Raw genomic sequence first — 23,369 nt, forward strand, 5'->3', positions numbered from 1 at the left:
GTACTGCAGCCAAAACCTCAGCCATCTCTGTAGGAACTTAGGAGGCTTGTGCCATTGCAAGTGAGTGGTTTCTAAAATGTACATGACTGGCAGATGTGTCCTGTAAAGGAGAAAACTCACTCAGGGATAAGGTGCAGGAGATGGTGGCTCTGATTAATGAGCATAGGTTTACTTTACTCTGAAGCTGCTGTCTGCAGTGGCAGAGATCAGCTGACTCTGGCCAGATGCCAGTACCTTATCTACAGAAGTCCAATTTTATAAACTTTCTCTTTCCAGCCTTTTCAGTGACATTGAGCTCCTACTCTGCCTCAGCAGCTGCCCACAAGAGGGTCAGCAGGAAGAGAGAGGCATCAGCTGAAGGCCCAGCAACTGTTGCAGCCTAAGCTGGGGATTCGTTTTTTGTCCCCCAGAAGCTCACCTCCTTGCCGCCTTTGGGGCAAACAGTCTGGTCCTTTCTTATGATGTTCAACATGCGTCATCAAGGAAAACGCTACAATTTTCAGAATCCAGAATGACACTTGCTTCTCCTTCACTCAACTCTGTTTGATCCAACAGAAGTCTGTCTTCAGTTGCAACACTTCTGTTAGCTCTGTTGCAGTTGGTGGTTGCCTCTCTTTTTCAACAGAAAACAATCAAGCTTGCCTTATTTCAGGAATATGTCAGGAATTATATTCTTGGTACTTTTGTAATCCACAAGAAGTCAAAAGGATCAAAGTCTATCTTGGAGTTTTGGAAGCTGAATAGATTGTTGGTCCGAGAGAGGTGCAAGATAAACTCCCTTCAGATAATTTTGCCTTCTGTTCAGCTGAGAGATTGGATATGCAGTCTGGATCTGAAAGACACTTATGCACGCACTCTCCTTCATCCCACCCATCAAAAGGTCCTCAGGTTCATGGTGCACGACCAGTGGAAGATGTTTGTTTGCCTTTAGGCAGCCCAAGAAGGTTCACATAATGTCTTGCAATCATGGCTGCCCAGCTTTGTTGATGGGGAGTCTGCATGCTCCCATACCTAGATGATTGGTTGGTGACAGGCCCAGTGATAAAGTCCCTCAGCATGACTAGCTGGCTTCTTAAATCTCTGAGGTTTCTGTTCAGTTTCTTGAAATCCATCTTGGTCCTCTCTGAGGATTCTGTTCTTAGGAACCTGAATAGGCTTCCTTCATAAGCAGGTGCTTTTTCCTGTCGAAAGGGCTAGAGTTTTGCTGGGTCTGGTGATATCCTTTCTGCAGCAGGGACCAGATGATGGAAAGATTAATCTTTGTTGTTCTGGGTCACGACTGTGGTAGTGCACATGATTTCTTTGACTCATCTAAACATGCAGGGTCTTCAGTGGCCCCAAGGAGATGGCAGTACCTTCCCCAAGAACAGAGGGACCGGCTGGAATGACTAAGCCTGTGGCCCGGCCAGGACTCTCTGCCTCTGAATTTGGAGGCATTGCTCCACCTCCTCCAAGGCCCTCCAACTTGGGATTTCCCGTCTGCATCAGCCTGGAACCCTCACTCAGATGGAAAGATCGAACTGCTTGCCCAAACGGTGAAGCAGTATAAGGTGGGGAAGGTGTTATAGGTGTGTTGGGACTTAACAAAACACCTTCGGCCAACAACACTGATGCCCGCTCTGCATCAGCATTTGTAGCGGCACCCACTTCCAGTGGCGTTGTTGGTGGAGCCGCAAAAAAAACTCTCGATCCGAGGCTGATGACCCTCCAATAAGGGAGAAGAGGATATATTCTCCCTTAATTTTGCTTTTATTTTAGTATAAGGCATTTCAATAAGGGGGAAATAGGCCAAAAAGAAAAAGTTGGAAACCAAGCAAGCATCGGCACCGGTCGCCTTTGATACACAGTGCCAGGCTCGGGTTGGTGCCAGCGCTTGCGGTGATGTCTCCAAAGTGACCCTGTGGTGAGGAGTGCCAATCCTCCATTGATGCCGGGGGTTTGTGACAGTCTCCACTAGTCCAGATGTCAGTCACCGATCCATCTCGAGTCTCTGCGGAAGATTTGGCCCACTCTCCTACCTCCCAGTCCATTTTAGCATTGGCAACCTTCAAGGAGGAGTTAGAGTGCAGAGTCCAGCTGGCTATCAATCAGGTTCTCCAGGGTATTGAGCTGGTGACACTGACTGTATTGGTCCTCAGACTATCCCTGCTGGAATCGCTGTTGAAGCGCCTCAGTGTGCTTCTTGGTGTCTTGCTGACCCAGCTGGCCTTGGTTCCCAGGCAGCCATCTGTGCCCGGTGGGGCACCAAAGCTTCCCCCGACTGATGTGGTGGTAGTTGCTGGTTCCTCTAAGAAAGAGACCCTATCTGTGCCGGCGGTGCTATCGTGGCCTGCAGCTTCCCCATCCAGCTTTGCCAGGACTGGCACCACTGCCACTGGTGCCCATGCTCCTGGACAAAGGCTGAGCACCTAGGCCCCCATCCCCTGTGGATTACAGTGAGGATGAGGTGCCTTATGATCCATGGGGGGATGACACTGTGGCGGCATCCTCAGAGGACTCAGAGGCTGCCAGATTCAAGAAATGTCAGCTGGCACACCAGTCGCTAGTGGTCTAATCCGCTCAAGAAGGCCGAACGATCTGAGACCCATACCTCAGTGCCCCCAGGACAGGGTCACATAGTACTTGGTGCCCTTGGGAGGAAAGCTTTTCAGGGGGATATGCTCATTGCCCACATTGCCTCCTAGCAGCTCTACATGAGCCAATACTCTCGCAACCTCTGGAAGCAGATGCAGGAGCAGCCGAGCTGCTGCCTCAACAGCAGCAAGACATGTTTATGCCACTGGTGGGTCTGGACCTGGAGTGCGGGAAACATGAGGTGCGCTCCACCTATGATGTTTTTGAAACTCCCCACCTATGATGTTTTTCAGCTTGGAGAAGAGACGGCTGGGGGGGGGGGCTATGATAGAGGTCTTTAAGATCATGAGAGGTCTTGAACGAGTAGATGTGACTCGGTTATTTACACTTTCGAATAATAGAAGGACTAGGGGGCATTCCATGAAGTTAGCAAGTAACACATTTAAGACTAATCGGAGAAAATTCTTTTTCACTCAAGGCACAATAAAGCTCTGGAATTTGTTGCCAGAGGATGTGGTTAGTGCAGTTAGTGTAGCTGGGTTCAAAAAAGGTTTGGATAAGTTCTTGGAGGAGAAGGCTATTAATCAATTTTACTTAGGGAATAGCCACCGCTATTAATTGCATCAGTAGCATGGGATCTTCTTAGTGTTTGGGTAATTGCCAGGTTCTTGTGGCCTGGTTTTGGCCTCTGTTGGAAACAGGATGCTGGGCTTGATGGACCCTTGGTCTGACCCAGCATGGCAATTTCTTATGTTCTTATGATCTTATTTAGCAGGAATTGGTGCCCGCAGAATGGCATGGCTGTGGCCCTTGAGTCTCTGACCGGAGGTACAGGATCAACTCGCTGACCTGCCGTGCACGATAGAGAATCTCTTCGGAGATAAGGTGAGGGATGCAGTGGCCCACTTGCAGGATCACCATGAGACCCTCCAGCAATGCTCCACCAGGGCTTTGGACCCGCCCTCCTCAGCCAGGAGGTCGGCAAGACATGGGCAGAGGAGGTCTTTCTACCACCAGAGAAAGTACTATCCATTGCCCTCTCACTCCCGTGCCCAGAGGGTGAGCTCTTGTGGCCATTCCAAGCAGCAGCGAGCTCCCAAACCCCAACCGGCACCCCAGTAAAACCCTGGGATGGGGTTTTGCCTGGATCATAAGAACATAAGTACATGCCATACTGGGTCAAACAAAGTGTCCATCAAGCCCAGCATCCTGTTTCCAACAGTGGCCAATCCAGGCCATAAGAATCTGGCAAGGACCCAAAAACTAAGTCTATTCCAAGTTACTGTTTCTTGTAATAGCAGTGACTATTTTCTAAGTCAACTCAATTAATAGCAGGTAATGGACTTCTCCTCCAAGAACTTATCCAATCCTTTTTTTAAACACAGCTATACTAAATGCACTAACCACATCCTCTGGCAACAAATTCCAGAGTTTAAATGTGCGTTGAGTGAAAAAGAACTTTCTCCAATTAGTTTTAAATGTGCCACATGCTAACTTCATGGAGTGCCCCCTAGTCTTTCTATTATCCGAAAGAGTAAATAACCAATTCACATCTACCCATTCTAGACCTCTCATGATTTTAAATACCTCTATCATATCCCCCCTCAGCCGTCTCTTCTCCAAGCTGAAAAGTCCTAACCTCTTTAGCCTTTCCTCATAGGGGAGCTGTTCCATTCCCCTTATCATTTTGGTAGCCCTTCTCTGTACCTTCTCCATCGCAATTATATCTTTTTTGAGATTCGGTGACCAGAATTGTACACAGTATTCAAGGTGCGGTCTCACCATGGAGCGAGACAGAGGCGTTATGACATTTTCCGTTTTATTCATCATTCCCTTTCTAATAATTCCCAACATTCTGTTTGCTTTTTTGACTGCTGCAGCACACTGAACCGACTATTTCAATGTGTTATCCACTATGACGCCTAGATCTCTTTCTTGGGTTGTAGCACCTAATATGGAACCTAACAATGTGTAACTATAGCATGGGTTATTTTTCCCTATATGCATCACCTTGCACTTATCCATATTAAATTTCATCTGCCATTTTGATGCCCAATTTTCCAGTCTCACAAGGTCTTCCTGCAATTTATCACAATCTGCTTGTGATTTAACTACTCTGAACAATTTTGTATCATCTGCAAATTTAATTACCTCACTCGTCATATTTCTTTCCAGATCATTTATAAATATATTGAAAAGTAAGGATCCCAATACAGATCCCTGAGGCACTCCACTGCCCACTCCCTTCCACTGAGAAAATTGTCCATTTAATCCTACTCGGTTTCCTGTCTTTTAGCCAGTTTGTAATCCACAAAAGGACATCGCCACCTATCCCATGACTTTTTACTTTTCCTAGAAGCCTCTCATGAGGAACTTTGTCAAACGCCTTCTGAAAATCCAAGTATACTACATCTACCGGCTCACCTTTATGCACATGTTTATTAACTCCTTCAAAAAAAGTGAAGCAGATTTGTGAGGCAAGACTTGCCTTGGGTAAAGCCATGCTGACTTTGTTCCATTTAAACCATGTCTTTCTATATGTTCTGTGATTTTGATGTTTAGAACACTTTCCACTATTTTTCCTGGCACTGAAGTCAGGCTAACCAGTCTGTAGTTTCACAGATCACCCCTGGAGCCATTTTTAAATATTGGGGTTACATTAGCTATCCTCCAGTCTTCAGGTACAATGATTGATTTTAATGATAGCTTACAAATTTTTACTAATAGGTCTGAAATTTCATTTTTTAGTTCCTTCAGAACTCTGGGGTGTGTACCATCCAGTCCAGGTGATTTACTACTCTTCAGTTTGTCAATCAGGTCTACCACATCTTCTAGGGTCACCGTGATTTGGTTCAGTCCATCTGAATCATTTCCCATGAAAACCTTCTCCAGTACGGGTACCTCCCCAACATCCTCTTCAGTAAACACCGAAGCAAAGAAATCCTTCAATCTTTCCGCGTTGGTCTTATCTTCTCTAAGTGCCCCTTTAACTCCTTGATCATCTGACAGTCCAACTGACTCCCTCACAGGCTTTCTGCTTCAGATATATTTTTAAAAGTTTTTACTATGAGTTTTTGCCTCTACTGCCAACTTCTTTTCATATTCTCTCTTAGCCTGTCTTATCAATGTCTTACGTTTAACTTGCCAACGTTTATGCATTATCCTATTTTCTTCTGTTGGATCCTTCTTCCAATTTTTGAATGAAGATCTTTTGTCTAAAATAGCTTCTTTCACCTCCCCTTTTAACCATGCTGATAATCGTTTTGCCTTCTTTCCACCTTTCTTAATGTGTGGAATACATCTGGACTGTGCTTCTAGGATGGTATTTTTTAACAATGACCACGCCTCTTGCACACTTTTTACTTTTGTAGCTGCTCCTTTCAGTTTTTTTCTAACAATTTTTCTCATTTTATCAAAGTTTCCCTTTTGAAATTTTAGCACAAGAGCCGTGGATTTGCTTATTGTCCCCCTTCCAGTCATTAATTCAAATTTGATCATATTATGATCACTATTGCCAAGCTGCCCCACCACCGTTATCTCTCTCACCAAATCCTGTGCGCCACTGAGAATTAGATCTAAAATTGCTCCCTCTCTTGTCTGTTCCTGAACCAATTGCTCCATAAAGCTATCATTTATTCCATCCAGGAACTTTATCTCTCTAGCGTGTCCCAATGATAAATTTACCCAGTCTATATTGGAGTAATTGGAAGTCTCCCATTATTACCGCACTACCAATTTGGTTAACTTCCCTAATTTCTCTTAGCATTTCACTGTCAGTCTCACCATCTTGTCCAGGTGGACGGTAGTATACTCCTATCACTATAGTCTTCCCCGACAGACATGGGATTTTTACCCATAAAGATTCAATTGTGCATTTGGTCTCATGCAGGATGTTTATGCCATCCCGGACATAAAGCGCCACACCGCCTCCCGGGTGCCCCTCTCTATCATTGCGATATAATTTGTACCCCAGTATAGCACTGTCCCATTGGTTGTCCTCCTTCCACCATGTCTCAGATGCCAATTAAGTCTATGTCATCATTCACTGCTATACATTCTAATTCTCCCATCTTACTTCTTAGACTTCTAGCATTAGCATACAAACATTTCAAAGTTTGTTTTTTGTTTGTATTTTCATTCTGCTTTTTAATTGATAGGAATAAGTTAGAATTTTTTAGCTCAGGTGAGTTTTTAGTTACAGGCACTTGAACTACTTTTCTTATTATTGGAACCTCACTGTCGGGATGCCCTAATTCTAATGCATCATTAGTATCCTTTGAAGATACCTCTCTCCGAACCATGCGCTGCTGAACGACTGTCTGCTTTCCCCTTTGTTCTAGTTTAAAAGCTGCTCTATCTCCTTTTTAAAGGTTAGCGCCAGCAGTCTGCTTTCACCCTGGTTAAGGTGGAGCCCATCCCTTCGGAAGAGACTCCCCCTTCCCCAAAAGGTTCCCCAGTTCCTAACAAAACTGAATCCCTCTTCCTTGCACCATTGTCTCATCCACGCATTGAGACTCTGGAGCTCTGCCTGCCTCTGGTGACCTGCACGTTGAACAGGGAGCATTTCAGAGAATGCTACCCTGGAGGTTTTGGATTTAAGCTTTCTACCTAAGAGCCTAAATTTGGCTTCCAGAACCTCCATCCCACATTTTCTTATGTCATTGGTGCCCACATGTACCACGACAGCCGCCTCCTCCCCAGCACTGAGCCAGCTGCCCATACTCGAGACACTGGACCCCCCCCCCCCTGGGTTGGGGGCAGACTATGGTTCATTGCGAATGGGTGGCCCAGTATAACCTCAGACCAGTGGGTTTTGTCCAATGTCCACCAGGGATACCGATTGAACCTATTGGGTGTCCCTCCAAATTCCCATCCGTGCCCATCTTGGGGGCTGATAGTGCATCAGGAGGTACTACTTCGTGAGCTCTCCACCCTCTTAACAGCCAGAGCAGTCGAGCCTGGTACCTCCTGATTCCAAAGAGAATGGGGGACTTCATCCCATCCTAGACCTAAGGGCCTTGGATAGGTTTCTCAGAAGAGAAAAATTCAAAATGTTTTCCCTGGGCACCCTGATTCCCTTCCTGCAAAAAGGGGACTGGCTATGCTCCCTCAATTTAAAGGACGCATACTATCACATCGAAATCTTTCCAGGTCACAGGAAGTATCTCAGATTTGTGGTGGGAAAACACTTCCATTACAGAGTGTTGTAGTTCAGGCTAGCGTCAGCCCCACACGTTTTTACGAAGTGTCTGGCCGTGGTGGGCGCGCACCTCCGCAGACTAGGAGTACAAGTTTTACTTTATCTGGATGATCGGCTGGTCAAAAATGCCTCTCGGGCAGGGGCTGATCGGTCTTTGCACTTGACCATCCGAGTGCTGGAGTCACTAGGGTTTATCATCAACTACCTGAAGTCTCACCTCAGCCCCTCACCTCAATTGGACTTTACAGGAGCCCTGCTAGACATGACTCAGGCCAAGGCCTTCCTGCCACGCTGCTGGGTGGTCACTCTGGAGTCCTTGCCGGCTGTGACTCAACACAGCCAGCAGGGTCAGCACGCCACATGCTGAGTCTGTTGTGCCACATGACCGCAACCATCCAAGTCACTCCCTTGGCATGTTTACACATGTGCAAAGCCTAAGGATGCGACCCCGAAAGTCCTGTGTGGCGCCAAGCCACAAAGGACCTTCAGGATTGCTTTCACATCACTCTGCCCCTCCGCAAAATTGTCCAGATTTGGAGCAGAGATTCTCGTTTCAGGCTCCCCCTTCCCAAATTGTCCTCACCACGGATGCGTCCACCCAGGGGTGGGGTGCCTATGTGGAGGGGCTCTGCATTCGGGGTCTATGGTCTGCCTAGGAAGTGCAGTACCAAATCAACTTCCTGGAGTTCCGGGCAATCAGGTACACTCTATGGGGCTTTCAGAGATCAGCTGTCCAGAAAATTGTCCTGATCCAAACTAACAACCAAGTGGCAATGTATGTCGGTAAGCAGGGAGGCACAGGATTGCACTTCCTGTGTCAAGAAGTGGTCCAGATCTTGTCCTGGGCCCTGTCCTGCCGGATGGTGCTCAGCGCCATGTATCTAGCAGGAACAGAGAACGTGATAGCGGACAGACTGAGTTGTGCCTTCACTGGACCAGGAGGTAGCAAACCAGATCTTCAGCCTCTAGGAACTCCCAGATGTGGACCTGTTTGTGTCCCCCTGCAACAGGAAGGTGACTCAGTTCTGTTCCCTGTACAGGTCAGATGGTGAACCAGCCTTGAACACCTTTGCTCACTGTTGGGACAAGCGTCTTCTGTATGCATCTCCTCCGATTCCTCTAGTAACGAAGAGTATCCTGAAGCTGCTACAGGACCGAGGGACTGTGATCCTCATAGCTCCTCATTGGCCAAGACAGGTCTGGTTTCCACTCCTTCAGGAATTGCCCTTCTGGAAACCGATCAGGCTGGGGACTTCTCCAGATCTGATTATGCAGGATCAAGGCAGACTTCAGCATCCCAACCTCCAGACCATGGCATTCACAGCCTGGATGTTGAGAGGCTGATCCTACAGCCACTTGGTCTTTCTGCTGATGTGTCTTGGATCCTGGTGGCTTCTAGAAAGCCTTCCACTAGAAAGTCTTATTGACTGAAGTGGAGGAGGTTTTCCATGTGGTGTGAGCAGAAAGCACTAGATCCGTTCTCCTGCCCCACACAAAAAAACTGCTTGATTACCTCTGCACTCTGAAATCTGCGCCCATATCTATGCCGTCGGATGACTTTCCTCATGTAATATCTGATCCTACTGTCTTCAGACAACCCTCTTTACTCATATGCAAATTTGTATTCTGTGGCTTTATCTATAGCCTAAACTTTTTGAGGCTTATTTTAAATCTTAACACATGATTCTGCTGATCATATCCTTTTTAATTTTAAACATTTTCTTAATAAATGAAATTTGGAAATGAAATTTCCAAAGTCTTATTAGTCCTGTATGTTGATCTAGATAGCTTTATGTAGAAGGGACTGAAAATCTTCAGAGGGATAGCCCTGTTAGTCTGGTATAGCAAAAATGACAAGAGGCTGGTGACAGATGCCTAGTACAGGAGGTGGATAACATCTATGGAGAAGGGTCTGTCTCTTTTGTGTGTTTTTTTTTTTTTTTTTTTTTTTTTTTTTAACAGCACTCTGTCTAGAAGTGCTATAGAAATGATTAGTAGTAGTAAATAGATTCATTTTTGGAGTTAGTGTCTCAATTTATTTCCCCACAAACCATGTTAGAAATGAACTAAATGTTTAAGACCAGCTTAATCTCTGCCTATTAAAACTATTGCTGTCTGTATGGATCGTACAATAAGTCAAAGCGTTTTTTTTTAATTGTGCTGCCATGAAATTTTCTGCACATGAAATTGCTTTCTTCTGATACATTTCTATCCATTTTATAAGCTAGTTATACTTCTGGTTTTATATTTGCAAAAAGGACATTTTAAAAAAAAAATATTACTTTAGTTTATTTCTTTTATTGACATTGAGCAGAATGCCATAACAATGGTTAAAACCAGATGTTCTAATAAAAGATATTTAGATATTTCAGTTGGAAGAGAAAACAAGAAAAATTAAGATATCTTATTTGCATTATTTTTATTTCCTTCCTGAGGAGAGATTTGTAATTTAAGTTGAAGATTTGCTTCAGTTTTGCTGTTGTCATGGTTATGAATCTACATTAATTGAGTTGCTGGTGACTTGCATCAGAACCTCATGGTAGTATTCCATATGACAAAGGGCTGAGGAACCTCTAGTCTTCGAAGGCTGCGCACTATTTAGGTTTTCAGGATAGTCCTAATGAATGTGCATGTGACTAGATCTATGTACAGACTGCCTCAATTGTTTGTAAAGCTATTGCATGCATATCCATTGAGGATATCCTGAAAACTTGATAGGTGTGGCAGCCCTTAAGGAATGGAAGTTCCCCACCCCTGATGTAACAATGTATTGGTGCAGACAGCTGAAGAGTGGACTTAAAAGATGAGGTATTTTATAACATTTGTACCCATAACTTTGTATTAAGAATATGAAATGTGTTGTCAAAAAAATACAGATCTAGGAGTAAGCTAATAAGGAAACACAGACCTTTCTTCCCCTTCTCCCACCAGGAAAACTATTTTCAACAATCCAGTTTAGTGGATCGCTTTAAAATGAAAGTAATGTTTTACAGTGGTTAAGTACAATGGATATTTAAAATATGCTACTATTTTCTCTTGTTTCATTTTAAGAGACAGAATTCAGTCCGGAGAGATTTAAAATGGCAAAGTTTATTAGTTTTAGTTTTTTAGACCCCTCCTCTGTGGATCGTGTGGGTAATTTACATTGGAGAATTATGTAATCAATTGATGCAGCCTCTCCTGTGAAGCTGTTTTTGTTTTTTTTTTTTTTTTTAAATTAGATACTGGAAAAAAAGTGAAAAGTGGAATTTTTTTAAAAAGGTTGCTATACATGAGAGAACACACAGTCTAACATAGCTGCTAGTTAACAGTGCAAGTAATGCTTGGTGAAGAACTTTCTAAATGATAACACTTATCTCTGAATACAGATTACTCCTCCTCCCTGTTGGTATGCACACTCAGTCAGATGGGCTTCATTTTATAAGGATGAAACAAGCTTGCCGTTTATTCTACCTTGTAAACACACAGGAATTTTATGATTTTAGTCCTTGGCAGTGTTAGAAGTAAGACACTCATGCTAATGGTAGTTATGAATATTGCCTACGTGCAGTACATACTGTATTTTAATAATTTTATGGGTTGCTGACACTTGGTCTTATCAGCTTGTACAGTAAATACGGCTTAGAATCAGCTTCATAACAGCTGGCTGTTGATCTCCTGTTGTCTGGCACCACCCAGTTCAGCATGACATCACTATGCAAAGCAGCATGCACAGTTCACCTTAATGTCTTTTCAAGGAAGTTTGTACAGGCACCTGGGCGTGTGTGGCAGCTTCAGAAATTGTTCATGTAATCCATGTTCAGAATGTAGAAACAATTCCAGGATGGATTTTCTTAAGAAAGTGGTTCCAGCTGCCATTTCTGGCGATGTGGTATTGGATATTGGAGGCACAACCCGTGATAGTTCCCCAAGGCTACTGAAGATGAGACGAGTCAGTCTGTTTTCCTTGGGGCAAACCATAGATGAGCATGAGACTGATTTCATACGGCCCAATTTCACCAAGCACAAGTGTCGTCCTCTAGGTAATATGAAGTACAGTAATTATTCAGGCTGTTTTGCAGGACAGAATTTATCCAATTGCTTGGTGTGTGAGCTATGTTTAATCTTCTGGAGGAAGCAGCTTTGTAATCTACAAGTCAAAAATTTAATTTTTAATCAAAATAGCTTATGAATGTAGGTTTTATTCAGATGAAAAAACTTTTATCTGTGCTTTGATTTGATGATTAACTGTGCAGTTGCTTGAAATATCACTGATGCCAAATTTTCATATTTTCTGAAAAAGCTACAGAGCTATGTGTTGAATTGTCTCTGGTAAAATGTTTTATTCAATGTCAAGATTATCATATTTGAATATTTCATCTTTATAAAGTAGATCATTTTTAAAGTTGTACTCTGAAGTTTTGTCATAGTATTCTCTGGGATTTTGTTTACAAATGTTTAAACTAGATTTGAATTTTAGTATTCAGTTTTGCCATGTATTTCATATAGTGTTGATATTTAATACATTTTTATAGATTTACTGTTTTATTGTAGAAGACCTTAAGTAATTGTTCTGAGCTTTTTAAGTTTTAAAATTAGTTTGCATTATTTGTAGTTTAGAGTAACAGCTTGTAAGTCTTGACAAGTAAAGTGGGCGAGGATCAAAAGATGTTTTTGTGTACTGTATACAACACTGTATATCTTGGTACAGTCTCTGCTCTGAACATTAACTTTGAAAAGCAAGTTATGTTTGTTATATCTGTTTGCCATTTTTCAGGTAGAGCTTTTCAAAATGTCTTCAATCATTTGTACCCAAAACAATTATGGGTGGGATATATTTGCTTTAACTGAACTTAAGATAAAAAGTGCTGAGCTTATTCTTTGTATGAACATACTACACAAAGCATTCAGATTTATTTTACTAATCTTAGCAAATAGTAAGAAAAATGGATCTGGCTTGTACCAAGGTTGCTTGTTAATCTTGGCACCAAATTTTCTATAATACTTAGGGGCCAATATTCAGTGCCACTTAGTGGGCTAAGTGCTATCTGAATATTTCTTCACACTTAGTGGCCACTACTTAGCCAGCTAACTTTTTATCCAACTAAACATCTGGATAAGTGAAGGGTGGGATGGGGGTGTTCTGTTGTGGGGCTGCTTATATGGCTTACTTTGCCACATTACTGTCAGTATTCAGCCTTATCCAACTTAGGGTCAGGTTCATTAAGGCTTTTCTCCCATTTTGTATCTATGGGGAAAACCCTTAGTGAATGAGGTACTTAGCTGGAAAAGACTAGGACAGCTGTTTGACTGTCCTGTAGTTAGCCAGGTAAACTTAATTGACTAACTATAAGCCAAACATATATTAAGCAGTATGAACATGCTGCTGAATATTTCAGCCAAGTTAGCTAGATAAGTTTATCCGGCTACGTTGTTTAGCAGAACAGTGGCTGAATATTGGCCTTTTAAATTGTTTGACTGACTTCAAATCCATCTCAGTTCAGTAGTAGTTGCTAAAATTCATTACCATTTGAAAACGCTTTAGGTCCTTGTGTGAAATAAGTGGTGGTCTCCGTTCTTTCTCAGTGGACAGATGGCCACACCAGTAAAACTGTCTGCACAGTTTGGTAGTATTAAGGGTGTGCAGGCCAAAAAATGTCATGTTGCATTTCATTGGAGGGAGGTTCTCATTCAAATTCCTTTTTCTTGGGGGCGTTTTTTGTTTTGGCAAATGGTGCACACTAGTTCTGAATAACGTGTGCTATTTCAGTGCACTAAAAGTGAAAGAAACTAAAATTGTGCTTTTCTGTCCTTTGAAAACAATGACATAAAATAGACTGTGTTGACATTTTGTTTCAAATGAACACAGCCCTAGTATTAGCATTTTCCAAGGACGAGCAGGATGTGAGTGTCCTTGCAGGTGGGTGATGTCATCAGAGAGAAAACATTGGCCAGAAACTTATATTTCATAGCTTCTACAGCTTTCAGAAAGTCTTATTGAGCATGCGCAGGATTGTTTTATATTGCATGGGGACGTGCTCAGTTCAGTTTTTTTCTGTGGATCTGATCGGTTCAGTGTTTGAGGTAAGGTTTCCTCACCTCCTAAAACCCTTTTTCTGTGTATGACCCTCTAGATGGGATATTTCTGACTTCCTCTTACCGCTTAGGGTTTGGTTTTTTTTTCTTTTGGAAACTCATTATTTATAGAACACACATGTAACAATAAATAGTTAAGGAAATATCATGCAACACAACTAATATACCTTAAAAATCTCTGCTCCATAAAAGCATATAGTATTTTCAAGGATAGGACACCAACACACAACATAGAAAAGCAATAATCCCATTAGGTTTTTTTTTTTTAACCTTTTTCTAAGTTTTCTTTATTTTTCCATAGCTACATCAGTACCTGCATTGATTGGCATTGATCAGGCCATTTTTTGCTTTCTACATTGAATCATTTGATTTTGCATTGGCTATTTTGTGTTCCATGTCCACCAAACAGAAGAGGACCAGTGGTTTCTTGAAGTTAATTTCAATTAATTTCAACATCTTGCCATCAATACACAAATATCAACCACTTCAAAGTTTCTCATTTGTAATTATCATTAGCCATTGTTAACCTGTCCTTTTTTTCTCTCCTCGCCCAGTTCTTTCCACCCTTGTTATATGTAACTGCTTTCTTCCGCACTATAGCTCCAGTTTGAAGTTTATTATGCACCCCTGTTTCACTGTGAACCAGCATGATGTGACAGTTGTCATGAATGCTGGTATATAAAAAACTTAAAGTGCCTCAAGTTCAGCCATATGTCTGTCACAGACCCATATAACAAATGTGTCTTGGTGCCTGTGACATGATCATGATGTTTTAAGAATGCTCCACATGTAGTAAGATGCTTCCAGAAGCTGCCAAACCCCTCTGGAGCTCTTGGCAAAACTGGGTTGGATGACTGAAAATAGTAATATAAAACCACTCTGTTAAATATACAAATACAAATGTTGAATTATGAAAGTTTAAATCAGTGAAAACTTCATATATATGGCTTAAATTAATCGTGGCACATCTGTGGCTCGAACCCCCTTATAATCATTGATCTCACTGCTACTGAGTTTTTTTTAAAATATATATTGCAATTAAAGTACTTAAAATGTTTTGGTTTTTTTTTTAAAATAAATCTTGTATCTGGACATTCATGGTAAATCCATGTTTTCCCAACGTCATGTCTGCATTTCAAAACATAGTTTCTGCCTCAGGAGTGAGTCGCCATCTTGAAGCCATCCATATTTCTGTGACCTGCACAGAGACACATGTTGCAGACATTATATCCTGTTGGGTAGTTATGTTTAACCTATCAGAATTGTATACCCTGCAAGACAGACAAATGACAGTCCTAGCCAGATAATTGTATGCCACTCAAGTTCCTCATTTAGGCCTTTCAGATGAACTATATTGAGTCTGAAAACAAAATTCTCTATAGTTAAGTTTAGCCACATGATCTCCAACACATTGCAAAATAGCAACTTGTTCTATGACTGTCCAAAGTAACTCAGAGAGTGCTAATGGTCCATTAACTAATTGCAGGACTGTATTTGTGATTTATATTATCTGGCCGTGTTAAAATGAACAAAATGCCATGAACCTGATTTGTTTGATTTTCTGTTTATTATTTGGTGTGACCTTCAATAAATTACTTAATCTTCCTTTTCTGATGCTTAGATAAACATTTAGGGATAGGGATATTTAACAATGTGAAAGTCTTTTAAAGTGTTACATACTCAGTGATAAAATAAGAAATGCTATATCAACTTAAGCAGAATTGTCTCTTTATTGTATATTTCTTAAAAATAAACTGCACCCTGTTTTATGAAGTTCAGTATTTTGTAGTTTCTAAGTACATAGGTCATTAATTTAAGTCCTTTAAATGTTCTCCAGAACCTAGTTGTATGTCAGAAAAGGCTTCAGACATAATGCTGCATGGAGGGTATCCAATTTAGTTTGTGGGACATATCTGCTCAAGGGTGTCGGGAAACTGCATGAAGATGTTTCATGTAGTTCTGAAATAATAATTTAATATGCTCCTTTGATAAGTAGATATATGGAAATTATATGTTTGTATGTGCAGTTTCTGTAGTCTAATGGATTACAATATTTGAGGCAGCATGGCTTTACCAGAGGAAGATCTTACCAGATGAATCTGATCAATGTCTTTGATTGGTTATCCAGAGATTTGCATCAAGGGAGAGTGCTAGATGTAGATATTAGGATTTCAGTAAGGCTTTTGACTTTCCTCACAGACAATTTATGAATAAATTTAGTACCTTTGGTATGGGAACTAGAGTGACTGAATTAGAAACTGGATGAGTGGGAGGCAGCAAAGGGTAGTGTAAATGGAGTTTACTCTGAGGAGGTGGGTGTTACTAGTAGTGTATCGCAGGGATCCATCATTGGACCAGTTCTTTTCAACTTTTTTTTTTTGTGAGCAACATAGCAGATGGATTGTCAGGAAATGTTTTTTCTCTTCGCCAGTGATGCTAAAATGTTCAACAGGGTATATGGACATCCAGGAAGGCATGGAAAACATGAGAAGGGTTCTAGCGAAGGTCATGGAATAGTCTGGGGTCTGGCAACTAAGAATTTAATGCTAAAAAAAAAAAAAAAAAAAGTAATGCATTTAGGATGCAAAATCCTAAGGGAATGATACAGTATTGACGGTGAAATTCTTCTAAGCAAGAAGCATCATATCTGATGATCTTAAGGTTGCCAAACATGTATATAAAGCAATGGTAAAAGCCAGAACTATGCTTGGCTACATAGGGAGAAGAATGATCAGCAGAAAAAAAGGTGATATTACCTTTGTATAGGTCCCTAGTGAGACCTCATTTGGAATACTGTCTTCAGTTCTGGAGACCACATCTTCAAAAGGATATAAACTGATTGGAATAGCTCTAGAGGGTGGTTGCTAAAATGGTCACTGGTCTTTGTTCTAAAGTATATGAGGATAGATTTAAAGTTCTAAATATGTATAACCTAGAGGAAAGGCGAGAGAGGAGAAATATGATAGAGATATTTAGATATCTCAAAAGTTTCAGTGCACAGGAGGTGAGCCTCTTCCAATGGTAATGAAATGCTAGAATGTGAGGAGTAATGCAATGAGGGAGAAAGGGGATAGACTCAAGAATAATCTTAGGAAATATTTCTATACAGAGCAGGCAAAATGGAACAGCCTCCCAGTAGAGGTGATGGAGACAAAATAGAGTATCTGAATTCAAGAGAGCATGGGATAAATACATGGACTCTCTGAGAGAATGATGGGAATTAAGCTAAATTAATTGGGTGGATAGGCAAAAGAGGTCATATGGTATTTTTCTGCTGTCAAGTTTGCGTTTCCATGTTTCTATGATTTCTGTAGGATTTGGTGTCCTGTGTTAATTTATAGGTTATTTTTCTAACCAGTTTGTATAATGTACAACAAAAATAGAATGTAAAGCTTGAGATTTTTCAGACCAGTGTGATTAGACAGTGTCTAATTATGTCAGCTTATTGGTAATTGTTAATTTAAGAGCTCTCACTGAGCTTAGCATTCCGTCTGCTTCCATTACAAATTTGAATGGAATCGCACCAGTTCAGGTTTGCTGTGTGGGGAAGCCTCTTGAACATAGAATATAGAATGCATTTGAACACATTTTGTATGACCAGGAAGCAGCACCTGTTGGATTCCTTGCTGAGTTTAATTAGAGAAGCAGAGTCTCAGAACTGACAAGAGAGAGCAGTCTTTAGTCAGATTTTAAAGTGGCAAAATCCTGTAGTTTCAAACTAGTGATTGTGGAAACGGGAATGCTGGAGTGCAGGCAAGCATCACCAGAAGCAGAAATATTATAGATGCTGAATGCAAGGACATAGAAAGTGCTGAAAACAGGAGCACTTGTGCAGGTACTGGAGACAGGCCAGGCCATGGACTGGAACTGGGGAAGCCTAGGGTTCCATAGCTGGGAGTTAGCCTGAGATTTTGGATCCTAGGCCTAATCATTAGGAAAAAAAAGGTGGGTAATGCCCCTAAACCGGTTATTGGTGAGGCCTCACTTGGAGTTCTGTTCAGTTCTGGCAGCCATTTCTCAAAAGGGATAGAAGCAATCAAAATTATATGGGGACTGCAACAAAAGACATGAGATGAGGAGAGGAGAGCTTGGGAAGGGGGGGGGGGGGTGGGTGGGTGGGTGTGTGTATGTGTGTCTAATGATATTTAAATATCTGAAAGAAATTAATGTGCACTTAAACCTTTTTTCAATAGCAAGGAAACTGTAAAACTAGGGGTCACAGTCTGAAGCTACTAGGAGGCAGAATATCTTGCCTCAATTCTAATGGGATTGTTTTCCATAATAAAGGTGTCACGACTGTACTGGCTGGTTGTAGGATAACCCCCCAGACTGGAGCCGACTGGAGACAGGAACAGAGCTGCTAATGTTGGAGACTTCTGCCTGCCTGGCCTCCTTCCCCTTTGGTTAAACCCATAGGTTCTGGTGGCCCACAGGACTTGTGTGGAGGAGCACTCAGTAACAAGGGTGGGGGACACCCGCTAAGGTAGCGAGGCTGCACACAAGCAGGGAACAGAAAGGTGCCCACACAGGATAAGGGAGTGCACCGCAGAACAGGACAGACAAACAGATGATCATGGTACTGGGGCTAGTCCAAAAAAACAAACAGAAAACGAAATCTAAAACAAACAGACAATACAAGCACAGACTGGAAAAGTCTACTATACTGGGGCCCGGGCAACAAACAGAAGTAGGAATGCTCAAGTACAAAGCAACAGCAAGGCTAAGGCTCGGACAAGAACATGGGCTTCAACAAGGAAGACTCCATGCTGAGGCAAGGTACAGCGAGTGAGTAAGGCAGGGATGTTAGGGCTTAGGAATGCTGGCTCATGAGCCTATGAGGCGAGGCAAGCCAGTGCAGCTCAGACTGTGGCCCACTGAGGCCCCCTGCAGGCAGGAGGTGATCACGGCATCCAAGGTTCTCACAGAATGTTCTTGATACTTAAAAGCTGTACAGTGAGTTTCTTTCAGCCTTATTTCTGAAGGTAGCAGAAGTTTTAATTCCCGCTGCAAGGAATATATACTTATTGATAGCATACAAGGGAAAAGGTCTGCCAAATATAAAGGAAATAGCTTGTTTAATGCTTTGAATGTTAAGCAAAGAATTTTATATTTTATTCTATACAGTATATTTATTTATTTAACATTTTTTATATACCGCAGTTCTAGCAACAATGTTGCTAATCACTTCGGTTTACAAGTAACTTTGGGATGACAAAACATATGTGTGTCTTACAGAGAACAGGAATATGAACTGGGAATGGTTAAGATAAATATAAATATATATAACTTCCAAACATTAAACATTAGATTATTATATGACATTTTCAACAATGAGTATGAGTCTAACATAAATAGCGGTTTGCTTATCGAGTGTTAGTCCTGTAATGTGTCAATGCCATTTCCTTCCTGCAGGAGGAATGTTGTGTTTTTTTAAATTTAGAAATGCCAAAAATTACTCTTTCCTGGCGTGTAGCCAGATGGACTCAGAACGAATGGGTATAGTATCCGCGTGCTAGCAGTTGGAGACTGATCTGACGTCAGCACGGGTGTATATATACCCCCACAGGAAGCGTAGCAACTTAGTAATTTCCGTCTCCAAAGCAGTTTGGAGAGCCTGCACGCTCACTGAGCGTGTTTTCCAAATCTACTTTCTATTTTCTACATTCTACTTTCTTCAACTACAACATCGAGCCCCGCACTCCTGCGGTGATACCCTAAGGTCCCTCCCCCAGTAGAGTTTCCCGGGGTGATTTCCGTGATCCCCCGGAGGTTTAAGTCCTCGGTCCGGTGGCCGAATCGCGGCAGGGACATAGCCCCCCGGGCGAGGTTCGGGTGAGGCATACGAGGCGCCTCAGTCCCGGTGTGGACGAGGCAGCGGGTGCATATCCTCAAGCGCGGCGGTGAAGGTACTTGCCCTCTCTCCCTGCAGCCGGAGACCGCCCGGGTTCCAGCCGGGAAGCGCCGAGGATCAGGTAAGGCGTACATCTCTTATTTCTGGTCTCCAAGGAACAGAGGATCGGCGGCGTGGCACGCCGTGGAGGGCGCCATTTTGTGGGCCTTGTTCAGGTATTGAGCGCCCGTAATAGGCGCAGCTCTATGACTAAGCGCATATTATATTCCTCATTGTGCGTATTTTGCCTTATTACTGAGAGCATATTGCATACCACTGAGCGTGTATTGCTAACCGCATATTGCTGAGAGCATATTGAATGCCATTGAGCGGGTATTGCTAGCCACATACTGAGAGCCTATTGAATGCCATTGTGCGTGTATTGCTGACCGCTTATTGCTGAGAGCCTATTGAATGCCATTGAGCGTGTATTGCTAACCGCCTATTGCTAAGAGCATATTGCATATCATTGAGCGTATATCGTGAGCCGCATAGGGCTGGGCGCCTGTGGTCGATATTGCTGCCGCATATTATTCTTCAGCGCCTGTTCTATTAAGCGTATATAGCTGCCGCATATTGTTGTTGTTGTTAAGCGCCTGTTCGGCTAAGCGCCTATTGCTGCCGCATATTATCATTGTGCGCCTGTTCTCTTAAGCGTATATTGTGGCCGCTTTTCATTCAGCGCATACTTTTCAATGGAACAAAACGCCTCAGCGTCTTCAGCGGGGGCGCCGCCTGCCTCCGGCATTAAAGCCCTCGGCCTCTGCTCTGCATGCCAGCTTCGAGCCACGCACAGTGAAGAGCCAGACTCCCTATGTGCCCAATGTGAGGAGGCCATGGGACCCTCGGGCCAGGACCAGTCTCAGCCACGATTTGCTGACAGTTCCCCAGGGGCTACCCCGGATTTAGCGGGCAGTCTCGACCAATCGGGAATCCCGGGGGATCTTGTACCCCGGCGATTAGAGGCTGCTTCAATTTCCTGGGTGGATCTCTTTAAGGGGATTCATGCCTTTGTACAGATGCAAACGGCTTCCCGTCCAGGCCCTGCGGTTCCTGCTGTTCCTGCTTTTTCTGCGGTGGCAGCTCCTGCGGATCCTGTTCCTGGACCCTCACGCCCTTATCGTGAGCGGGACCTCCCGCCGCTGGACAGCCCAGATCAGTCAGACCAGGAGGTTTCACCGGACGAGTCCGAACTCCCGGACGAGGGGGAACTTCCCCCAGGGATTGAGCCATATAGGACCATGAGGCGGTTCTTCCCTAAGGAGGATCTCTCCGACCTGGTGTCTCAGTGTCTGGCGGAGTTGGATATTACAGGTCCCAGCGCTACGGTACCCTCTGCGCAGAACCCCCTGCTGGAAGGTCTTCGTCCTACAGCCCGCCATTTTCCATTCTTGCAAGCAGCACACAACTGATAGATTTAGAATGGGCGGCACCAGCGGCTTCCTTCAAAGGGGGCCGGGCCCTGACGGGCATGTACCCATTGGCACCGGCTATCCAGGACCTGCTGGCATGCCCTCAGGTGGACGCCTTGATTAGCACTGTGGTCAAGCGCACTACCATTCCAGATGAAGGGGGGACGGCCCTCAAGGAGCCTCATGACCGGCGACTGGACGCCATTCTGAAACAGACCTTTGAGGTGGCAGCTCTCTCTTTGCGGATCGCAACCTGCTGCACAGTGGTGACGCGTGCCTGTTTGTCACAGGTCAGGAACAACGCTCCAGGGGCTGACATGGAGTCCGCTCTCTCGTTCCTCACGGATGCTGCATCAGATCTAGTCCGGACAGCCAAGGGGATCTCATCCTCCGTAGCCGCCAGGAGGCAGCTCTGGATCCGGAAATGGTCAGTTGATGCGCCTTCAAAGACACGCCTCACCAGATTGCCCTTTAAGGGCACTTTCCTATTTGGCAGCGACCTTGATAAACTGGCCAGTACATGGGGCGCCTCTCCATTGCCTAGACTGCCGGAAGATCGGTTCAGAAGGAGCCAGCATGCCTTTCCAAGGCCCTCCAGGGGCAGGAGTTCACAGCGCTTCGTTCCCTACAGGAGTCGCTACCAGGCACCTCGTCCTCAGGCCCGGAATCAGTCCTTTCGGACCAAGCAGCGCAAGAGGGGAGCAGGCCCGGGCTCAGGTCCTGGCTGCACCTCACAATGAGAATCCGCCGATCCATCTGGGGGCTGGAGCCATAGGGGGCAGGTTAACCCTCTTCTACCCCAGATGGGTTGAGATTACGTCGGACCAGTGGGTCCTCGCCATCATCCGAGAGGGATATTATCTGGACTTTCATCATCTCCCTCCGGACAAGTTTGTGGAATCTTCATGTCCCATACACAAGAAGGCAGCATTGGAAGCTACCTTGGCGAGGCTCCTGTCCTTGAAAGCCATCATCCCGGTACCTGCCTGGGAAGTGAATTCTGGACACTATTCCATTTATTTCATGGTACCCAAGAAAGGGGGGGCACCTTTCGGCCTGTACTGGACCTCAAGTCAGTCAATTGATACTTACGGGTCCCGAGGTTTCGCATGGAAACTCTGCGCTCCGTCAAGACCGCAGTACAGCCAGGAGAATTCCTCACGGCATTAGACTTGTTGGAAGCCTACCTGCATATCCCGATCCATCCGGATCATCAGTGCTACCTATGCTTCAAGGTTCTGGGTCACCACTTCCAATTCCGTGCTCTGCCCTTCGGATTGGCCACGTCACCGCGGACCTTCACCAAGGTGGTTGTCGTGGTAGCAGCGGCTCTCAGACGGGAAGGAATTCTGGTCCATCCCTACCTAGACGATTGGCTGATCAGGGCGAAATCATGAGAGGAGAGCCATCGGACAACCGACAGAGTGATCGCCCTTCTGGAAAGCTTGGGCTGGGTGATCAACCTCAGCAAGTGTTGCCTTCAGCCTTCCGAGTCACTGGAATACCTGGGAGTACAGTTCGACACCCAGGCAGACACAGTCAGTCTCACTACCAAGAGAAGGTTAAAACTTCAGACGCGTATCCAGTACTTGATGGGCACCAGTCGGCCCGTAGCTTGGGATTATCGGCAGGTTCTCGGTCTCATGGCATCCACCCTGGAAGTGGTACCTTGGGCAAGGGCCCATATGAGACCTCTACAACACTCCCTGCTCTCTCGCTGGAGTCCCCGTCTATGGAACTATTCCACGCACCTACCTCAGCCTGCCAGAGTACGGACCCAGTTACGGTGGTGGTTGCAGTCCAGCAACATGAGCAGAGGGTCGAAGATGTCCTCCCCCACGTGGACTCTGCTCACCACAGATGCCAGCCTGAGCGGCTGGGGTGCACACTGCGACGGACTTACCGCACAAGGTCGGTGGAACAGAGAAGAGTCCGCATGGAACATCAACAGTCTAGAGGCTCGGGCAGTCCGATTGGCATGCCTTCGATTTGCTCACAGACTGAAGAACAGAGCAGTCAGAGTGATGTCCGACAACGCTACCACAGTGGCATACATCAACCGTCAGGGCGGAACCAGAAGTCGACAGGTATCTCTGGAGATCACCCCACTGATGGCTTGGGCAGAGGCGAATCTTCAGGACATCTCCGCCGTCCACATTGCCGGGAAGGACAACACCACGGCAGACTTCCTCAGCAGAGAACGCCTAAATCCGGGGGA

At 44.2% G+C, this 23,369-nt stretch overlaps 1 protein-coding gene across 8 annotated transcripts in view; it reads left to right on the forward strand.

The window, feature by feature from the left end:
• FRYL (FRY like transcription coactivator) overlaps positions 1-23,369 on the forward strand; it is a 978,233-nt gene that overhangs the window by 274,922 nt on the left and 679,942 nt on the right. For 4 of the 8 annotated variants that reach the window (XM_029587950.1, XM_029587958.1, XM_029587969.1 and 1 more), the window contains exon 1: positions 11,501-11,796. The exons of 3 other annotated variants lie outside the window; for them this stretch is intronic. In XM_029587950.1, coding sequence (XP_029443810.1) covers positions 11,598-11,796 — 199 coding nt within the window. In that variant the 5' untranslated portion in view covers positions 11,501-11,597. Of the gene's footprint in view, positions 1-11,499; positions 11,797-23,369 lie in introns of those variants that run through there. One more of the 8 variants, XM_029587978.1, reaches the window with a different exon arrangement.

The sequence above is a fragment of the Rhinatrema bivittatum genome, chromosome 1, assembly GCF_901001135.1.
Source record: "Rhinatrema bivittatum chromosome 1, aRhiBiv1.1, whole genome shotgun sequence".
In the NCBI taxonomy this organism is placed as follows: domain Eukaryota; kingdom Metazoa; phylum Chordata; class Amphibia; order Gymnophiona; family Rhinatrematidae; genus Rhinatrema; species Rhinatrema bivittatum.